The sequence below is a fragment of the Schistocerca serialis genome, chromosome 2, assembly GCF_023864345.2.
Source record: "Schistocerca serialis cubense isolate TAMUIC-IGC-003099 chromosome 2, iqSchSeri2.2, whole genome shotgun sequence".
NCBI lineage: Eukaryota > Metazoa > Arthropoda > Insecta > Orthoptera > Acrididae > Schistocerca > Schistocerca serialis.
Genome location: NC_064639.1, coordinates 480,333,108 through 480,353,535, shown reverse-complemented (window position 1 = coordinate 480,353,535; position 20,428 = coordinate 480,333,108). Strand labels below are relative to the sequence as shown.

Genomic DNA, 20,428 nt, shown 5'->3' with positions numbered 1-20,428 from the left:
CATGACTGCTGCAATCCACATCCATTTGGACCTTCTTTCTTTATTCAAGCCTTGGTCTCCCTCTACAATTTTTACCCCACACAATTCCCTCCATTACTATCTTGATGATTCCTTGATGCCTCGGGATGTGTCTCATCAACTGATCCCCTCTTTTTGTCAGGTTCTGCCATAAATTTCCTTTTTAACCCTAATATGAATCATTACCTTATCATTAATTACTTGTTGTAACCATCTAATCTTCAGCATCCCCTTTTATGTCCTTTGACTCTTATAACAGCAGCCTGGTTTCTAGATTTTTTGTGCCTAATCTTCCACTCCACGTATTTTTTTAAAAGCAGTGTGGGCTTGTAATTAAGAAAAAGAAACTATATCGGTCTACTTGCTCTTGGGGGATTATATGATGAGGATTGGCAAGGGGACAACAGAAGGTAGCTCCAGTAGCCCAAGACCCATCTCAGAGGTAAAGGTAAAGGTAAAGAAGAATAAGCCATAAAGCATCTGTTCTGATGATGGCTTGGAACAGAAGAGAGAGAGAGAGAGAGAGAGAGAGAGAGAGAGAGAGAGAGATTTTCTGCTGCAGCTCTGAGAGTCCTCAGTCTCAGGTGATTGTGCAACATGATTTGATTGGCAGATACCAATTCAGCCTACTTGGCATGAATCAATAGATTGTTGTTGCATGCTGAATGGCTATGGACCAAAAGGTGGCCTCTTTGTAAAATTTAAATAATGAAATTTTCTTGTGCTTGGGGCCTGGGTTGCCTGGGCAGTGCATTACAGTCAACATTACCATAAGCTTTCTCTTGTAACATATAAACAGCATGGATTCAGAAAATATCATTCTTGTGAAGCACAATTGGCTCAACTCACTTAGAGTAATGAGTACTACTGAGAAGGTACATCAAGTTGATTCCGTGTTTCTAGCTTTCCAAAAGATTATTGACACCATTCCTCACAAGCAATGTCTAATCAAATTTTGTGCCTATGGATTATTACCTCAGTTGTGTGACTGGATTAATGAATTCCAGTCAGAAAGGTTACAGTTCATAATAATTGACAGGAAGCCATCTAGTCAAACTGAAATCATATCTTGATCAAACAATGGAAAATCCAGGATGGGATGTAACAATATTATGAAAAGGAAACTTGCTACTCCCCTTATACTGGAGGTGCTGAGTCGCAGACAGGCACAACAAAAATACCGTCATAATATAAGCTTTCAGTCCTCACCCCCTTTGTTGAAATTGTTGAAAATCGACTACAGACACGCAAACTCACTCACTCACTCACTCACTCTCTCTCTCTCTCTCTCTCTCTCTCTCTCTCTCTCTCTCTCTCTCTCTCTCACACACACACACACACACACACACACACACACACAAACAAATGCAACTTGCACACACATACACATGACTGCAGCCTCTGGGAGCTGAAGCCAGTGTGGCTTCAGCTGCCAGAGGCTGCAGTCATGTGTGTGTGAGTTGTGTGTGTGTGTGTGTGTCTGTTATCATTTTTGACAAAGGCCTTGATGGCCAAAAGCTTATATTGTGACAGTCTTTTTGTTGTGCCTATTTGTGACTCAGCACCTCTGCTACATGCTGAAGTCACATCTTGGATTTCCTAAGGAAATGTTACAGACGCTCTGCTGTTCCCAGTTTAAATCAACTATTTAGGAGACAATATTAGCAGCTCTCTTACTTTGTTTGCCAATGAGCCTGTCATTTGCCATTTCATAAAGTCATCAGATGATCAAAACCAATTGCAGAATGATTTAGACAAGATATATAGATGGCGCAAAAAGTGGCAACTGCCTCTACATAATAAAAAGTGTTAAGTTATCCATGTAAGTACTAAAAGGTATCCGTTAAATTTTTGTTACATGAGAAATCGCACAAATCTAGATGCTCCCGAGTCAACTAAAGACCTAGCAATTACAATTACGAACAACTTAAATGGTTGTAATGATCACATAGATAAAATTGGGGGGAGGGCGGAGTGAGGCAAGCCAAAGACTCCATTTTATTGGTAGAACACTTGGAAGATGGAACAAATCTACTAAAGAGCCTGGCTACACTACACTTGTCAATCCCCTTCTGGAGCACTGCTGTGCAGTATGGAATGCTTACCACATAGGACTGACAGAGGACATGAAAAACATTCAAAGAAGGGCAGCTTGTTTTGCATTATCTTTAAACAGGGGAGAGAGTGTCACATATACGATAAGCAACTTGGAATGGCAATTATTAAAACAAAGAGACTTTTTGTTGTGGTGAGAACTTTTAATGAAATTTCGATCACCAGTTTTCTCCCCTAAATGCCAAAATATTTTGTTGATTCCTGCCTGTAAAGGGAGAAATGGCCATCATAATTAAATAGAGAAATCAGGCTCACTTGCAACAATCTAGGTATTCATTTTTCTTAATTGCTATTTGAGAAAGAAACGGTCAAAAACTAGTTTGAAAATGGTTCTATGAACCCACTTCCCAGCACTTAAGTGTGAATTTCATAACAGTTTTGTAGATGGGGATGTAAAAATGGGGGGCAAAATTCTTCCACTGTCAAATTTAAAGATCCCTAAATATTCTGTTTAACTATCTTTTGTACGATGCATACATTTCATATCAATATGAGACTTTCCTGTATGATATAATCACAACATGTAATTAAATAACTTTAATCTATCTATACCTGTTAACTGCCGTATCTGATCCAGTATGTTCCTTGCTCCATTCCAGTCTTGTCGTGCAGCTCTATCTTCTACCACAGCTGCAAGAACATCACCTCTTCTCAATGGACCCTCCGGACTTGGCCCTTCTTCTATTTGATGTATTAGTGATGTGCACTGTGTTTCTGCTGTTTCTTTCTCACCACGGGCAAATAATCTGAAATGTAGGTTACATGTTTGAGACATGCCTTAGCAATAGGCAGGATGCCATAATGTTTATGTATGTTAAAGCTATTACAGTGCATAAAATAATTTCTCATTTGTATCTCTTTCCTCTTTATTCTCTTTCAAACACACACACACACACACACACACACACACACACACACACGTGTAGCTCAGTTATACAGCTTTGAATATTATGCATTTTGCACCCATAAATCAAATAATCCCAATCTATTTTGAATTTGTGATATAATACAGCTTAGTGTTGTGCATATTTAAAGATATTATGGCTGTCAGAACGTTGCATGGAAGAAAAAAAAAAGTATGTATAAGAAGAACAAAAAGCTAAGGACTTGTTCATATGTCCATAATTTTTATCTAACAGAGTTTAGTGTCCTACAAATGTGCTTATGTACATATTAAGTAGCAAGATAACAGTTGAATTTTCCTACCTCAACACATCTATAAAGCGCTTGACAAGTGCTGCTCGCTGTGTTACTGTTTCCACTGCTCTCGCATGCTGTGAAGGGTCTTTTGGATTAGTAACTCTGGCCAAGCAGCGGCTTGCTTCTCCCAAAGCACCTAACGCCTTCTCATAATTACGATATTCATCAACCTCTACCTGAATGAATAAAAGTGCTAATTATGCATTAGTTACTTTAAAGTTTTCAAAGTTTCATTTAAAGGCACTACATATTCACATATACTAAAGCAATCTAATGCAATAACTGTTAACATTGTTGCATGGTTTTACAACCAACACGAGAAGGGAAGATTGAAGTTTGAACTTTGGCATTTTATTGCATATGCCGTCTACAGGATTTAAATATGTTACAATTATTGGAGAACATTGCTGCATTAATAAAGTGACCACAACTGGCATGTTTAAAGACATACAGTTAACTGATTTTATGAGAGAATTAAGACAGTAATTTGTACATTAGGCTCTATTGTATCCACCTGGTGTTATACTGCTCTGGATAATAGGCAGACATTGTGGGCTGCTACCTCTCCAGGAGAATGCGAGTAAACAGCTCACATCAACAGAAGTCATCAAACTGTTCACTAGCCTAACATCACATGAGTCAGGCTGTTTACATCGTAGCTTCAAATGGTCTCCGAGCCATCCAGTGGTGTCAACCTCACTGACAGGCAGCAAGCCCCTTTTAGTAGAAAGCACAGTAGGCAGGGCACCACTTAATTATGCCACACCATGCGAGACTATTTAAGCCACCACCGGAACTTGCTGCGGCCAGTTAACACTCTGGGATAAACATCAGCCATATTAGAGGCCCATGGATCGAAGTCATCATCATCATCATCATCATCATCATGAGCAACTGTCGCCAATACTACACAGAACCAGCATGCACCACCCCCAGATGCCGTGCCTTATTGCACATCATCACCTCATTGAGCTATTGCCTCCAAAAACTGCCACTGTCTGATGTTCAGGAAGTACTGTTGTTCCACCAGCAGCTATCATCTTTGAGCTACACCTTGAATGATCCTGAAGCATCTCTCCTTGAGGTCACACTTAGTGCCAGGTTGGATCCTAATGTCCCTGCTCTGCTGCCTACAACGACTTGTGGACTTCATTGTGTAGGTGCATCCCAGACAATGTCTAGGAGAGACAGTTCTATTTGTATTTTTATGTTTGGACATTCATCCACAGACACTGTACTTGATTTCTGTTCTTATATTGATAGTAAACAGTTACTGTGGCACTTGTGCATTACAATTGTGGTCTGTACCTCCCCTTGGCTTCTGACACAAACTGGCTATGAGTCTACTTTTCACGAAAGTTGCAGTGCATTTAGAGTCTGTTTTTCACAGAGCCTTCTTTTTCTTGTTTTGTTTTGTTGTGTTGTGTATTTTTAGGTTGCATTGGTGGGGGGGGGGGGGGGGGCAGTTTGGAGACTAAACTGACAACAAATATTATGGATCTCATCTCCACACTTTTTCCCTGCCATATGCACAACAGGTGATTTGGTTATTTGGTTGCAGGAACTGTGTGTGTTGAGGGGGTGTTGGCAATTTTGGCTTACTGATTTTGCAGTTGCTCCTGTAACAGTTGACACAGCGCACCATGAGTTTTCCCTGAAGCAGCCCACTAGCTCAGCCACTGCCCCATCCCAGCCATGCCCACACCGTCATCCACTGTTAAGTTCTTCAATGACATCGTGGAGCTGTGGGTGGCTGTCCTTGTCTGGCTTGAACAATACCTTGAGGCCTCTATGATTGGTGAAGACTCTCATAGTCGATTGTTTCTTCTCTCTAGCCCAGCACTTCAGCATATAGTACCCTTCAAGCTCTTAATCCTGTGGTTGATCTTTCCCTTGTTTCTTATTTGTGCTTATAGGACCAGCTGACAGCCTACTACACTGCCCTGTGTATGTTGCATTTCCAGGACCCTTAGTGTCCTCTGTCACCCCAGGTTTCATTGACAGAAGCTCTAAAGCCTGTCAACTTGCTAGTGATGGCCTGGGTGACTGTGGATATGCCGTCTCCTTTGACACCAGCAGAGAGTGTCAATGCCTTTCCACCAACTTCCACAACTGTCACCCCAACCACTGCACTGATGTCGACCCAGGGGACAGTGGAGATGCATTCACCCTGTCACTCCCAACACTGCTTGCTGCTGGCCCTTACACAGTCACCACTGTTGCTGCATCTGGCCCTGGCGACTGCCATCCCCGATACTGCTCACCACTGATCCTTGCATAGCCATCCCTATCGCCACATCGGTGTCAGCCCAGGTGACTGCTGGGATGCCTTCCCCTCCACAGCCCACAACACCAGCCATGGGTGTCGATGCCTCTCCACCTGCCACCACTGTCTCTGCACTTACATCCTGATATGGCAGCCTTCTCGTCACTGGCCCTTTTCTGACCAGAACTGTCATTGCTGATGCCAGTGCTCCTGCCAGTGGTGTGATCACCTCTAGCCCGATCGTGGCTGATGTTGGTACCTACACCACGGGTTTTTCTGTCACCATCCCCACCGCCACCTCAGCCATCCCTGAGGTCAATCATGCTGCTGGCCCTGCAGCCGATCACAGCATTCCCATCGAGTTGCCCATTCCTCAGGCACCCTTTGCTTGGACCTGCACCTTGTGTCCTGTGCCTACTGAGTCTGCTCTGCAGGCATGCTCTGGTGCCCTCTCCCTTCCATTCCACATGGCTTCCTCGTCTGGCTGCCCTGGCCATGGACTGCTCCTCTCTGTTGCCACACTTTGGTGTTGGTATTTGTGGAAATTTTGCAGCAACCCTCGGGTGATGCTGGGCACTGCCCTGTCACCTCTCCCGACAATCAGACAGTCTTTCTTTACACTGACCATGTAAATCTTTGGTCTTTCAGATTTCCCATCAATGTGGCCTTTTGTTGGCCACAATGGAAGCCTCTCCGGCCTGTTGATGTCATCGCCTCCTGGCTGGTCGCCATTGTTTGAGTATCACTCTCAGTGGCTGCTGATGTTCCCAACACCATAGTAGGCTCTCCACTCCCAGGGCATCTCCCTTCGGTGGCAGCCACTTAACCCTCAAACTACTTGCACCACCTCTTTTAAGGGGGTGGGGGTGGGGGGAATAATTACATCTGCCAGGTGTTACACTGCTCTGCATACCACGCAGGCACTGTGAACAGGCATTGTCAATTGTCACCTCTCCATGAGGATGCAAGTAAATGGCTCACATCAACAAAATTCACTGAGTTGTTTACTAGCCTAGCCTCATATGGCTTGGGCTGTTTGCGTTGTAGCTTCACAGAGCCTCCACGGCACCAGTGTTGCTGATAAGCAGCATGCTTATCATGGCAGCAAGTGCAGTAGGCAGGGCACAACTTCATTACGCCAAATGATGTGCTCGCTTAGTCCCAAGTCAGTATCCCTCCATATGAGACTATTTAGGCCACCATTGGACCATGTTACAGAAAGTTAGCACTCTGGGCTTCATGCCAGCCACACTAGCAGTCCACAGATCAGAGTCATTGTTCTCACCATGAGCACCTGTTGCCGATGCTATGCAGGACTGCTGTCCAACACTCTCAGGTATCACATCTCATCTCATTAGCAGTCACTGTCATCAAGCTATCGCTTCTGACTACCACTGACACCCAACGTTCAGGAAGTATCATCGTTCCACTGGCAGCTATGGCAGTTGAGCAATCGTCTCTGACAACCTCCAATGCCTGATGTCCCAGAAGTAGCACCATTCCACAGGCAGCTATCATTGTCAAGCCACAGCCACTGACATCCGCCAAAGCCTGACACCCTGCAAGCACTGTCATCCCACCACCAGCTATCATCATTGAGCTATGTCTCCAACACTTGCCAATGCCCGACATCCCTGAAGCTCATTGTTTTCAAGGTCACACTCTGAGTGCTAGGTTGAATCCTACCATCAATTATCCTTGGCCCTTATTACTCTGGCACTTACTAAAACTTATGGACTGCATCGTGTAAGCAGATCTCACATAACATCTAGAGGAGACATATCTGTTTGCACTTTAGTGTGTGGACATTCAACAATGACACTATATTTGAGTTCTGTTTCTTATATTAATGACAAACAGTTGTTATGGCACTTGCACATTTCATAGGTAGTCTGTAGCAACCCTGGGTCATGGCCACAAAAGACTCTTTCAGAAATCTGGATACTATCCCTGTAGTGCAAATGGAGTATAAAGAATTTTGTGTAGGGGGCTCCAACTGTCACTGAGGGTTAAGGTAATGTTGGGAAGTGATGTCTGTGTGAAGATACATTTCATTTCACAAACTGTTTCAAAGCTTCCTATGGAGCACATGAAAACTGAGAATGGAAAGCCGATATCAAAAGTGAAGAACATTTATGGAGACAGTTGGACTTTGTGTCATATGAGCTACAGCTGATACACAAACTTCAGCGTAACACTCAAATAAAATGACAGGCTCTTTTTATTACAGCATGAACATTATAGAACAGAATTATATTTGCCATCTGGTACTATTATGAGTGACGATATGATATTCCTTTAACACTGTACATGTACATGATTACTCTGCAACTGACAATTAAGTAACAATAAATTATCGAAGTATTTGTAACAAAGTTCCTGAATTTACAATAGGAAAACTCAAATTATTCTTGGAACTGGGAGCTGCCATAAATAATAAGTAAGGTATGGAATGTATATCAAAAAGACGTGATAGATACCATGGGAGGAGGAATGTTCATTGCATTTGGCAAAAATATTATTTCCATCAAGTTCAAAACTGAGTCTGACTGTAAAGTTAACTGGATGACTGTAACATGTCTAGGTGAACTCAAGTTAATTATCAGTTTTTTTATTGGCTCGCAGATTGCACCTTCACAGTTTTGGAAACATGTAAAGAAAATCTATACTCAGTAGCACAGAAACACCCAGATTATGCAATATTAGTTGGAGGTGACTGTGACCTACCTATTATAGATTGGATGGCTATGGATTCACTGTAGGTGGTATGAACAGGCAGTCTTGTGCAGCACTTTTGAACACATTTTCCAATAACTGTCTTGAGCAGCTCATGCACAATGGAAATGTTGTAGACCTCGTAACTATGAACAGGTCTGACATCACTGATGTCAGAATAGAGAAAGGGATTAGTGATCACGATATCATAGCAATGATGGTTACTAATAAATCCATCAAGAAGGCTAGGAGAGTAATTTTGCCAGAATGAGCAGATAATCAGTTGTTAATATCCTCCTTAGATAATAAACGGCTGTCATTTAGTTCCAATATGATGGACACAGAAGAACTATGAGCAAAGCTTAAAAGGATTGTAAACCGCACTCTAGAGATGTATGTGCCAAGTATGTGAATTTAAGATGAAAATGACCCATCGTAGTTTAATAATAACAGAAGTCAGAAAGTGCTGAGGAAGCAGAGACTGTTGCAATTGCGGTTCAAAATGGAATATGTGAATGACTATAGGTAAAAGTTAATAGAAATTCATGTGTCTGTAAAAAGATCAATTTGTAAAGCATACAAAAACTACCACCTCTGTACCTTAGTAAAAAGTAATGCTGAAAACCTGAGAAAATTCTGGTTCTACGTAAAATCCGTAGTGGATCGAAGGATTCTAATCAGTCATTCATTGACCAGTATGGTGTGGCAATAGAAGACAGTGAAAGAAAAGCTGAAGTTTTAAATTTTGCATTTCATAAATAATTCATGCAGGAGAATCCTACAAATGTACAGTTGTTTGACCACTGCACAGACTACTGTGAGAAGGACACAGTAATAGGGGTCCCTGGCACAGAGAAGCAACTAAAAGATTTGAAAACAAATAAATTGCCAAGTCCGGATTGAATCCCAATTCAGTTTTACAGAGAGTACTCCATGCCATTGGCCCCATATTTTTGTTTGCATTTGTCACAAATCTCTTTCTTAGCATAAAGTCCCATGAAACTGCAAAAAAGCGCAGGTGACTCCTGTACTTAAGAAAGGTAAAGAATGGACCAGCAAAATCACAGACCAATATCTTTAACATCAGTTTGCTGTGGAATTTTTGAAAATATTCTCAGTTTGAATATAATAAATTTTCTTGAGACGGAATAGCTTCTGTCCACAAATCAGAATGGATTCAGAAAGCATTGCTAGTGCAAAACTCAGTTTCCGTTTCCTTGCACGAACTCCAGTGATCAATGGATGAAGGGCAACAGCTGTATTCCATATTCTTAGATTTCCATAAAGCATTTGACGTGGTGATCTACTGCATACAGTTAATGATGGCATGAGCACAGGGAATAGGTTCCTAGATAAGAGTGGCTCGAAGACTTTAACCCAGCACATTGTTCTCAACAGCAAGTGTTTATCAGAGATGTTGTTGTTGTTGTGGTCTTCAGTCCTGAGACTGGTTTGATGCAGCTCTCCATGCTACTCTATCCTGTGCAAGCTTTTTCATCTCCCAGTACCTATTGCAATCTACATCCTTCTGAATCTGCTTAGTGTATTCATCTCTTGGTCTCCCTCTACGATTTTTACCCTCCACGCTGCCCTCCAATACTAAATTGGTGATCCCTTGATGCCTCAGAACATGTCCTACCAACCGATCCCTTCTTCTGGTCAAGTTGTGCCACAAACTTCTCTTCTCCCCAATCCTATTCAATACTTCCTCATTAGTTATGTGATCTACCCATCTAATCTTCAGCATTCTTCTGTAGCACCACATTTCGAAAGCTTCTATTCTCTTCTTGTCCAAACTATTTATCGTCCATGTTTCACTTCCATACATGGCTACACTCCATACAAATACTTTCAGAAATGACTTCCTGACACTTAAATCAATACTGGATGTTAACAAATTTCTCTTCTTCAGAAACGCTTTCCTTGCCATTGCCAGCCTACATTTTATATCCTCTCTACTTCGACCATCATCAGTTATTTTGCTCCCCAAATAGCAAAACTCCTTTACTACTTTAAGTGCCTCATTTCCTAATCTAATTCCCTCACCATCACCCGACTTAATTAGACTACATTCCATTATCCTTGTTTTGCTTTTGTTGATGTTCATCTTATACCCTCCTTTCAAGACACTGTCCATTCCATTCAACTGCTCTTCCAAGTCCTTTGCTGTCTCTGACAGAATTACAATGTCATCGGCGAACCTCAAAGTTTTTATTTCTTCTCCATGAATTTTAATACCTACCCCGAATTTTTCTTTTGTTTCCTTTACTGCTTGCTCAATATACAGATTGAACAACATCGGGGAGAGGCTACAACCCTGTCTTACTCCCTTCCCAACCACTGCTTCCCTTTCATGTCCCTCGACTCTTATAACTGCCATCTGGTTTCTGTACAAATTGTAAATAGCCTTTCGCTCCCTGTATTTTACCCCTGCCACCTTCAGAATTTGAAAGAGAGTATTCCAGTCAACATTGTCAAAAGCTTTCTCTAAGTCTACAAATGCTAGAAACGTAGGTTTGCCTTTCCTTAATCTTTCTTCTAAGATAAGTCGTAAGGTCAGTATTGCCTCACGTGTTCCAGTGTTTCTACGGAATCCAAACTGATCTTCCCCGAGGTTGGCTTCTAGTTTTTCCATTCGTCTGTAAAGAATTCGTGTTAGTATTTTGCAGCTGTGACTTATTAAACTGATTGTTCGGTAATTTTCACATCTGTCAACACCTGCTTTCTTTGGGATTGGAATTATTATATTCTTCTTGAAGTCTGAGGGTATTTCGCCTGTTTCATACATCTTGCTCACCAGATGGTAGAGTTTTGTCAGGACTGGCTCTCCCACGGCCGTCAGTAGTTCCAATGGAATATTGTCTACTCCGGGGGCCTTGTTTCGACTCAGGTCTTTCAGTGCTCTGTCAAACTCTTCACGCAGTATCGTATCTCCCATTTCATCTTCATCTACATCCTCTTCCATTTCCATAATATTGTCCTCAAGTACATCGCCCTTGTATAGACCCTCTATATACTCCTTCCACCTTTCTGCTTTCCCTTCTTTGCTTAGAACTGGGTTTCCATCTGAGCTCTTGATATTCATACAAGTCGTTCTCTTATCTCCAAAGGTCTCTTTAATTTTCCTGTAGGCGGTATCTATCTTACCCCTAGTGAGATAGGCCGCTACATCCTTACATTTGTCCTCTAGCCATCCCTGTTTAGCCATTTTGCACTTCCTGTCGATCTCGTTTTTGAGACGTTTGTATTCCTTTTTGCCTGTTTCACTTACCGCATTTTTATATTTTCTCCTTTCATCAATTAAATTCAATATTTCTTCTGTTACCCAAGGATTTCTACTAGCCCTCGTCTTTTTACCTACTTGATCCTCTGCTGCCTTCACTACTTCATCCCTCAAAGCTACCCATTCTTCTTCTACTGTATTTATTTCCCCTATTCCTGTCAATTGCTCCCTTATGCTCTCCCTGAATCTCTGTACAACCTCTGGTTCTTTCAGTTTATCCAGGTCCCATCTCCTTAAATTCCCACCTTTTTGCAGTTTCTTCAGTTTTAATCTACAGGTCATAACCAATAGATTGTGGTCAGAGTCCACATCTGCCCCTGGAAATGTCTTACAATTTAAAACCTGGTTCCTAAATCTCTGTCTTACCATTATATAATCTATCTGATACCTTTTAGTATCTCCAGGGTTCTTCCATGTATACAACCTTCTTTCATGATTCTTAAACCAAGTGTTAGTTATGATTATGTTGTGCTCTGTGCAAAATTCTACCAGGCGGCTTCCTCTTTCATTTCTGTCCCCCAATCCATATTCACCTACTATGTTTCCTTCTCTCCCTTTTCCTACACTCGAATTCCAGTCACCCATGACTATTAAATTTTCGTCTCCCTTCACAATCTGAATAATTTCTTTTATTTCATCATACATTTCTTCAATTTCTTCGTCATCTGCAGAGCTAGTTGGCATATAAACTTGTACTACTGTAGTAGGTGTGGGCTTCGTATCTATCTTGGCCACAATAATGCGTTCACTATGCTGTTTGTAGTAGCTTACCCGCATTCCTATTTTCCTATTCATTATTAAACCTACTCCTGCATTACCCCTATTTGATTTTGTGTTTATAACCCTGTAGTCACCTGACCAGAAGTCTTGTTCCTCCTGCCACCGAACTTCACTAATTCCCACTATATCTAACTTCAACCTATCCATTTCCCTTTTTAAATTTTCTAACCTACCTGCCCGATTAAGGGATCTGACATTCCACGCTCCGATCCGTAGAACGCCAGTTTTCTTTCTCCTGATAACGACATCCTCTTGAGTAGTCCCCGCCCGGAGATCCGAATGGGGGACTATTTTACCTCCGGAATATTTTACCCAAGAGGACGCCATCATCATGTAATCATACAGTAAAGCTGCATGCCCTCGGGAAAAATTACGGCTGTAGTTTCCCCTTGCTTTCAGCCGTTCGCAGTACCAGCACAGCAAGGCCGTTTTGGTTATTGTTACAAGGCCAGATCAGTCAATCATCCAGACTGTTGCCCTTGCAACTACTGAAAAGGCTGCTGCCCCTCTTCAGGAACCACACGTTTGTCTGGCCTCTCAACAGATACCCCTCCGTTGTGGTTGCACCTACGGTACGGCTATCTGTATCGCTGAGGCACGCAAGCCTCCCCACCATCGGCAAGGTCCATGGTTCATGGGGGGGGATATTATTAGGAGTGCCCCAGGGAACTATGATAGGACTCTATAGACATAAAGGATCTGACGAACAGGGTGAGCAGCAATCTGCAGGTGTTTGCTAGTAATGCTGTAGTTTACAGGGAGGCATCATCATTGAGTGACTGTAGGAGGATACAAGATGACTTAGACAAAATTTCTAGTTGATGTGATGAATGCTAGCTTGCTCTAATAGTAGAAAAATGTAAGTTAATGCAGATGAGTAGGAAAAACAATCCTGTATTATTTGAATACAGCACTAGTAGTGAGCTGCTTGACACAGTCATGCCGATTAAATATCTAGGCATAACACTGCAAAGTGATATGAAATGAAACGAGCACATAAGGACAGTATAAGGGAAGGCAAATGGCTGATTTTAGTTTATTGGGGGAATGTTTGGAAATGATGGTTCACGTGTAAAGGAAACTGCATATATGGCGCTAGTGAGACCTATGAGTACTGCGCTAGTGTTTAGTATCCCAATTATGTAGGATTAAAGGAAGATGTTGAAGCAATTCAGAAGTGGGCTGCTAGATTTGTTTTCGATAGGTCTGCTCAACACACGAGTATTACAGAAATGCTTTAAGAACTCAAATGAGAATGCCTGGAGAATAGACAATGTTTCTTTTTTTTCCCTTTAACACTATTGAGGAAATTTAGAGAACCGGCAATTGAAGTTGATGGCAGAACAATTCTACTGTGGCCAATGAACATTCACATAAGACCCACAAACATAATAATAGAAATCAGTGTCCATGTGTAGGCGTATAGGCAGTTGTTCTTCCCTTGCTCCATTTGTGAGTGGATTAGGAAATCAAATGAATGGTAGTGGTACACCACAAACCATAGGGTGGTTTGTGCACTAAGCATGTAGATGTGGAAGTTTGGCAGAAAGTGCCTACAAACCTTTCAGACTGTTTCTTGAGCATTCCACTCTCGATTAGCAGAGGGGAAAAAAGGAACCCCAAAATCTTTCTCTAATTTTGTTGTAATGGTGGTCATTTCTCCCCACATAGGTGGGAGCAAACAAAAGATTTTGGCATTTGAAGGAGAAAGTCTGTGACTGAAATTAAGAAGTTCTGCCTGCAGAAAGAAACATCTTTCTTTTAGTAATTGCCAACCCAACTTGCTTATCATACCCATGACACTCTCTCCATGATTTCATGATAATACAAATGAGCTGCTCTTCTCTGAACTTTTTTGATGTCCTTTGTCAGTCATATCCAGTAAGGATCGCATACTGTGCAGCAATACCCCAGAAGTGATCATAAGGCCGTTGCAGCATCCCTGAATATGGAAGTTAATAGGAATATAAAAAAAAGGGAGGAAGGTTTATCTGTTTAGCAAGAGTAATAGAAGGCAGATTTCAGACTACCTAATAGATCAAAACGAAAATTTCTGTTCCGACACTGACAATGTTGAGTGTTTATGGAAAAAGTTCAAGGCAATCGTAAAATGCGTTTTAGACAGGTACGTGCCGAGTAAAACTGTGAGGGATGGGAAAAACCCACCGTGGTACAACAACAAAGTTAGGAAACTACTGCGAAAGCAAAGAGAGCTCCACTCCAAGTTTAAACGCAGCCAAAACCTCTCAGACAAACAGAAGCTAAGCGATGTCAAAGTTAGCGTAAGGAGGGCTATGCGTGAAGCGTTCATTGAATTCAAAAGTAAAATTCTATGTACCGACTTGACAGAAAATCCTAGGAAGTTCTGGTCTTACGTTAAATCAGTAAGTGGCTCGAAACAGCATATCCAGACACTACGGGATGATGATGGCATTGAAACAGAGGATGACACGCGTAAAGCTGAAATACTAAACACCTTTTTCCAAAGCTGTTTCACAGAGGAAGACCGCACTGCAGTTCCTTCTCTAAATCCTCGCACAAACGAAAAAATGGCTGACATCGAAATAAGTGTCCAAGGAATAGAAAAGCAACTGGAATCACTCAATAGAGGAAAGTCCACTGGACCTGACGGGATACCAATTCGATTCTACACAGAGTACGCAAAAGAACTTGCCCCCCTTCTAACAGCCGTGTACCGCAAGTCTCTAGAGGAACGGAGGGTTCCAAATGATTGGAAAAGCGCACAGATAGTCCCAGTCTTCAAGAAGGGTCGTCGAGCAGATGCGCAAAACTATAGACCTATATCTCTTACGTCGATCTCTTGTAGAATTTTAGAACATGTTTTTTGCTCGCGTATCATGTCATTTCTGGAAACCCAGAATCTACTATGTAGGAATCAACATGGATTCCGGAAACAGCGATCGTGTGAGACCCAACTCGCCTTATTTGTTCATGAGACCCAGAAAATATTAGATACAGGCTCCCAGGTAGATGCTATTTTTCTTGACTTCCGGAAGGCGTTCGATACAGTTCCGCACTGTCACCTGATAAACAAAGTAAGAGCCTACGGAATATCAGACCAGCTGTGTGGCTGGATTGAAGAGTTTTTAGCAAACAGAACACAGCATGTTGTTATCAATGGAGAGACGTCTACAGACGTTAAAGTAACCTCTGGTGTGCCACAGGGGAGTGTTATGGGACCATTGCTTTTCACAATATATATAAATGACTTAGTAGATAGTGTCGGAAGTTCCATGCGGCTTTTCGCGGATGATGCTGTAGTATACAGAGAAGTTGCAGCATTAGAAAATTGTAGCGAAATGCAGGAAGATCTGCAGCGGATAGGCACTTGGTGCAGGGAGTGGCAACTGACCCTTAACATAGACAAATGTAATGTATTGCGAATACATAGAAAGAAGGATCCTTTATTGTATGATTATATGATAGCGGAACAAACACTGGTAGCAGTTACTTCTGTAAAATATCTGGGAGTATGCGTGCGGAACGATTTGAAGTGGAATGATCATATAAAATTAATTGTTGGTAAGGCGGGTACCAGGTTGAGATTCATTGGGAGAGTGCTTAGAAAATGTAGTCCATCAACAAAGGAGGTGGCTTACAAAACACTCGTTCGACCTATACTTGAGTATTGCTCATCAGTGTGGGATCTGTACCAGATCGGTCTGACGGAGGAGATAGAGAAGATCCAAAGAAGAGCGGCGCGTTTCGTCACAGGGTTATTTGGTAACCGTGATAGCGTTACGGAGATGTTTAATAAACTCAAGTGGCAGACTCTGCAAGAGAGGCGCTCTGCATCGCGGTGTAGCTTGCTCGCCAGGTTTCGAGAGGGTGCGTTTCTGGATGAGGTATCGAATATATTGCTTCCCCCTACTTATACCTCCCGAGGAGATCACGAATGTAAAATTAGAGAGATTAGAGCGCGCACGGAGGCTTTCAGACAGTCGTTCTTCCCGCGAACCATACGCGACTGGAACAGGAAAGGGAGGTAATGACAGTGGCACGTAAAGTGCCCTCCGCCACACACCGTTGGGTGGCTTGCGGAGTATCAATGTAGATGTAGATGTAGAAGAGAATGGACAAGCATAGTACTGGCAGTCTCTTTAGACAATGACCATCAATTGGATTAGTGATTGCTGCTCAGTGTTGGATGATCACCACACCAAATTGAAGAATCTGTTAAGGTACATGACTAGAATATTACATTGTACAGGGCATCTGTCTGACATTTTATTGAAGGACGGACAACATGCACATTTTGTGGTGGCAAGATTGTGGGTGTCAACACATAGGGCACTTTATCTCTGAGCCCACACATGCACAGAGCTTTAAATGTGCCAGTGTGTACCATATGTGATTCAAACTGGGATAAGCCATTTCTAATAACCAAGGCATCAGCAGAATGTCTGACCTTCCTCAGTGTTGTTCTTCCTTATTTTGACACAAGCATTTAGACTAAAATTTCTTTTTACAGGGACTAGGCCTAAAGCTGAATTTCTGATGTCTGTATTTAGAATTAAAATTTACAATATTGTATTATCAATGGAATTAACAAAAAACATACACTTACCTGGGCACAAGCGACATAAAAATTTGCAAGCAGATCATAAGCATGACCCTTAGTGTAAAAAGCAACTATATTCTTTAGAATTTCTGGATCAGATTGCCAGTCTAATGACTGAAGGTAATTAGCTGCCATTACGTAGATGTCACGTTGTCGTGATGTAGTTGCAAAGTAGATAATACGTTCAGTATCACCTGATTTCAGAAGTGCTTTCATAGCTTTCACCTACAATTAACAAATTAGAAGATATCAAAGAAATTTGTTTAGAATCACCTGTAAAAAACATTAAGAATAAATGTTTGTAGAGGGATAAGGTAAAATCATTACATATTAAATACAACTCTAGAAATAACATCTAAATAAGTTTACCAGAATGACACAGCAAGATACTTTACTGTTGACATGACAGTGATTTTATAATTAGCAATTAAGCTGCAGCTTCAGTACAATGTAGCTGGCTGAGACACTGCAGTTGTGTGTGTGTTTTCTGTATTAGTTAGGTCTGATGGAGGGCATTGCCTGAAAGTTCAGCAACACTTTCAGTCATTTTTACAAATTTAGATGCATTACATTTACTCAGGCAGAAATTACCAACATACATTAGTTCAAAACACAACTCCTAAGGAGATCACAAAATTCATCAGATCACAAAAAAATAGTATTTTGCTCACTCTGATGCTTTTTCTAGCAGAGTATTGAAATTTTCTGCTGACTTGATAGGACTACCATTAAACTCTTTCAGTAATCAATCAGTTACTCAGGACGTATTTCCTGACAGACTTAATTACGCTGTACCAACACTTTTTTTTTTTTATTAAGGTAGAGATAAGCAAAGTTTCACACCTTCCACTCTTTTCACATGTTTTTAAGACAGTAGCCTATCATAGAATATTGACTCATTTTTACAAGTAGAATTTGTTAATCTGACTTTCGCAAAGGATGCTCCCTAGGGAAAGTCTTACAAGACCTCCCAAATGAAGTCCCAACAAAACTACACAAGTAAAAATTAGGATATTGATTTATTCTCTTATCTCGCTGAAGCATTTGAGTTTCTCATCATCATTATATACGAGGTGTGGCTAGAAAAAAACCGGACTAGTACTGGTGAAACAATAAAACGAATGCAATAAGGCTGAAAGTCGCGTGGCCTGTCACGTGACTCTCGCTCCGCCTACTGCTCGAATTTCATCTGCCTCCTGCACTCAGTCTGCCCGTGGCGTCTGTTTTAAGTAGTTGACGTTTTGTCTGTGCGTCGGAAAATGTTGAGTGTACAGAAAGAACAGCATGTTAACATCAAATTTTGTTTCAAACTAGGAAAATCTGCAAGTGAAACGTTTGTAATGTTACAACAAGTGTACGGCGATGATTGCTTATTGCGAACACAAGTGTTTGAGTGGTTTAAACGATTTAAAGATGGCCGCGAAGACACCAGTGATGACACTCGCACTGGCAAACCATTGTCAGCAAAAACTGATGCAAACATTGAAAAAATCAGTAAACTTGTTCGACAAGATCGCCGTTTAACAATCAGAGCAGTGTCTGAGTTAACAGGAGTTGACAAGGAAAGTGTTAGGCAGATTCTTCATGAAAGTTTCAACATGAACAAAGTGTGTTCAAAAATGGTTCCAAAGTGTCTCACAATCGAACAGAAAGAACGCCGAAGAATGATTTGTTCTGACATCCTGGAAAACATTGAAAGTGATCCCACCTTCTTACAAAATGTTATTACTTGCGATGAATCGTGGTTTTTTACTTACGATCCCGAAACTAAACGCCAATCGATGCATTGGAAAACTCCTGGTTCTCCACGACAAAAAAAAGCACGAATGTCAAAATCGAAATTCAAGGCAATGATGATTGTTTTTTTTTGACATCAAAGGGATTGTGCACATTGATTGGGTACCAGAGGGACAAACAGTGAATCAGCATTACTACATTAGCGTCCTGGCTACCCTACGTGAGCGAGTATGGAGAAAACGGAACGATTTGTGGAGAAAAAAGTCATGGATCCTTCACCAAGACAATGCCCCAGCTCACAGTGCGTTGTCAGTGAAGACGTTTTTGGCAAAACACAACATTCCCATCTTAGATCATCCACCCTACTCACCTGATTTGGCCCCCTGTGACTTTTTTCTTTTCCCTAAAGTCAAGTCCGCTTTGAAAGGAACTAGATTTGAGACTGTTGAAGCAGTAAAAGAAAAAGCGATGGAAGTAATGTATGGACTTACCGAAAATGATCTGCAGCATTGCTATGAACAGTGGAAAATTCGTATGGAGCGGTGTAGAGACCGAGGAGGAGAGTACATTGAAGGAGATAACATGAAATTGTAAATAATTGTAAATAAATGTTTTTTCCAGCATCAGTCCGGTTTTTTTCTAGCCGCACCTCGTAGTTCCAGTTCCCTGGATATTATTAATAAGCCTCTTCCACTTCCTTCTATTCAAGTATAATCTGTCATGGGGAACATCGCTCACTGTCCTCCCTCTGGCAGTGAGGTCATCCTAGATCATAAACATCCAAAGGGTTCTAAGTCTATCTACAGGGAATTTTCCTTCTGCCTCTCTTCCAAATTTATTCAGGCTGTTCTGGTAGGCTCAAACCTCATTACATGCCTGTAGCACTGTAGTCTAGATGTGATGATTCAGTCTCAAAGAGATCTCTTGTTTCAGCTTTCTTCCTCAACTCCTCATTCTTTAACTTATCCAATTTTGTCTTCTGGGTGATGGATCTAAGAAATTTCATTTTTGATGCCTCATGTCTTGATGACTCTCTCTTTGTGAGAATGCATGCTTGAATACTATAGATCAATATTAGTGTGAGGTAGCTGTTCAGAACCATTTTCTACTCTGTTCTTTATCTCCTTTCTAATCAAATTATCCCTGGAAATTATACTTCTAAGATACAGAAAACTATCCACACACCCTAGCTGGTGATCTCCCAGTTTCATATTTGTGGGATTCCCATCTCGGTTGACTACCATTATTGTTTTCTTGGTCTCACTGGTGTGGAGATTGTATTCCTGCAGTAAGGATTTCTACACAATAAGTCTGGTCTGAACTTCCTATCCTGTTTCACCCTACATTAAGTTCACCAAATCTTTTCTTGATATTCTTCATCCACAACAATGATGAAAACAGTGGGGACTGTACATTGCCTATCATTGTCTGAAACCATAAAGACCGCCCGCTTCAGCTACACTCCTGTCCCTTAGGCACTCCCAGGCCTTCTCTCTTGCAACACTACCATATAATTTTTTCACATTTAGGAACACAACTGAGTGACTCAGGGAACACCGTTGTAAGTGCCACAGACATGTTTCTTGTGTTATAGGGCAATTGGTGCTACCTATGAGCAGCAGGATATAATACACCAGGAAAAAAGTTCTAACTGCACTCAACAGATGTCAGGGCAATGTTTCATGGTAAATGGCAATGGCTGCCTGCCATGGGAACAATACGGCAAGTGACA

At 41.5% G+C, this 20,428-nt stretch overlaps 1 protein-coding gene across 1 annotated transcript in view; it reads right to left on the bottom strand.

Moving 5' to 3' along the window:
* The window catches only part of LOC126457406 (intraflagellar transport protein 140 homolog), a 262,614-nt gene that overhangs the window by 23,659 nt on the left and 218,527 nt on the right, over window positions 1-20,428 (bottom strand). Inside the window, exons 21-23 of the mRNA XM_050093673.1 lie at window positions 16,966-17,184; window positions 3,340-3,509; window positions 2,686-2,879 (exon numbers count right to left, since the gene is read on the bottom strand). Of these exons, the coding sequence (XP_049949630.1) occupies window positions 2,686-2,879; window positions 3,340-3,509; window positions 16,966-17,184 (583 nt within the window). The remainder of the gene's footprint in view (window positions 1-2,685; window positions 2,880-3,339; window positions 3,510-16,965; window positions 17,185-20,428) is intronic.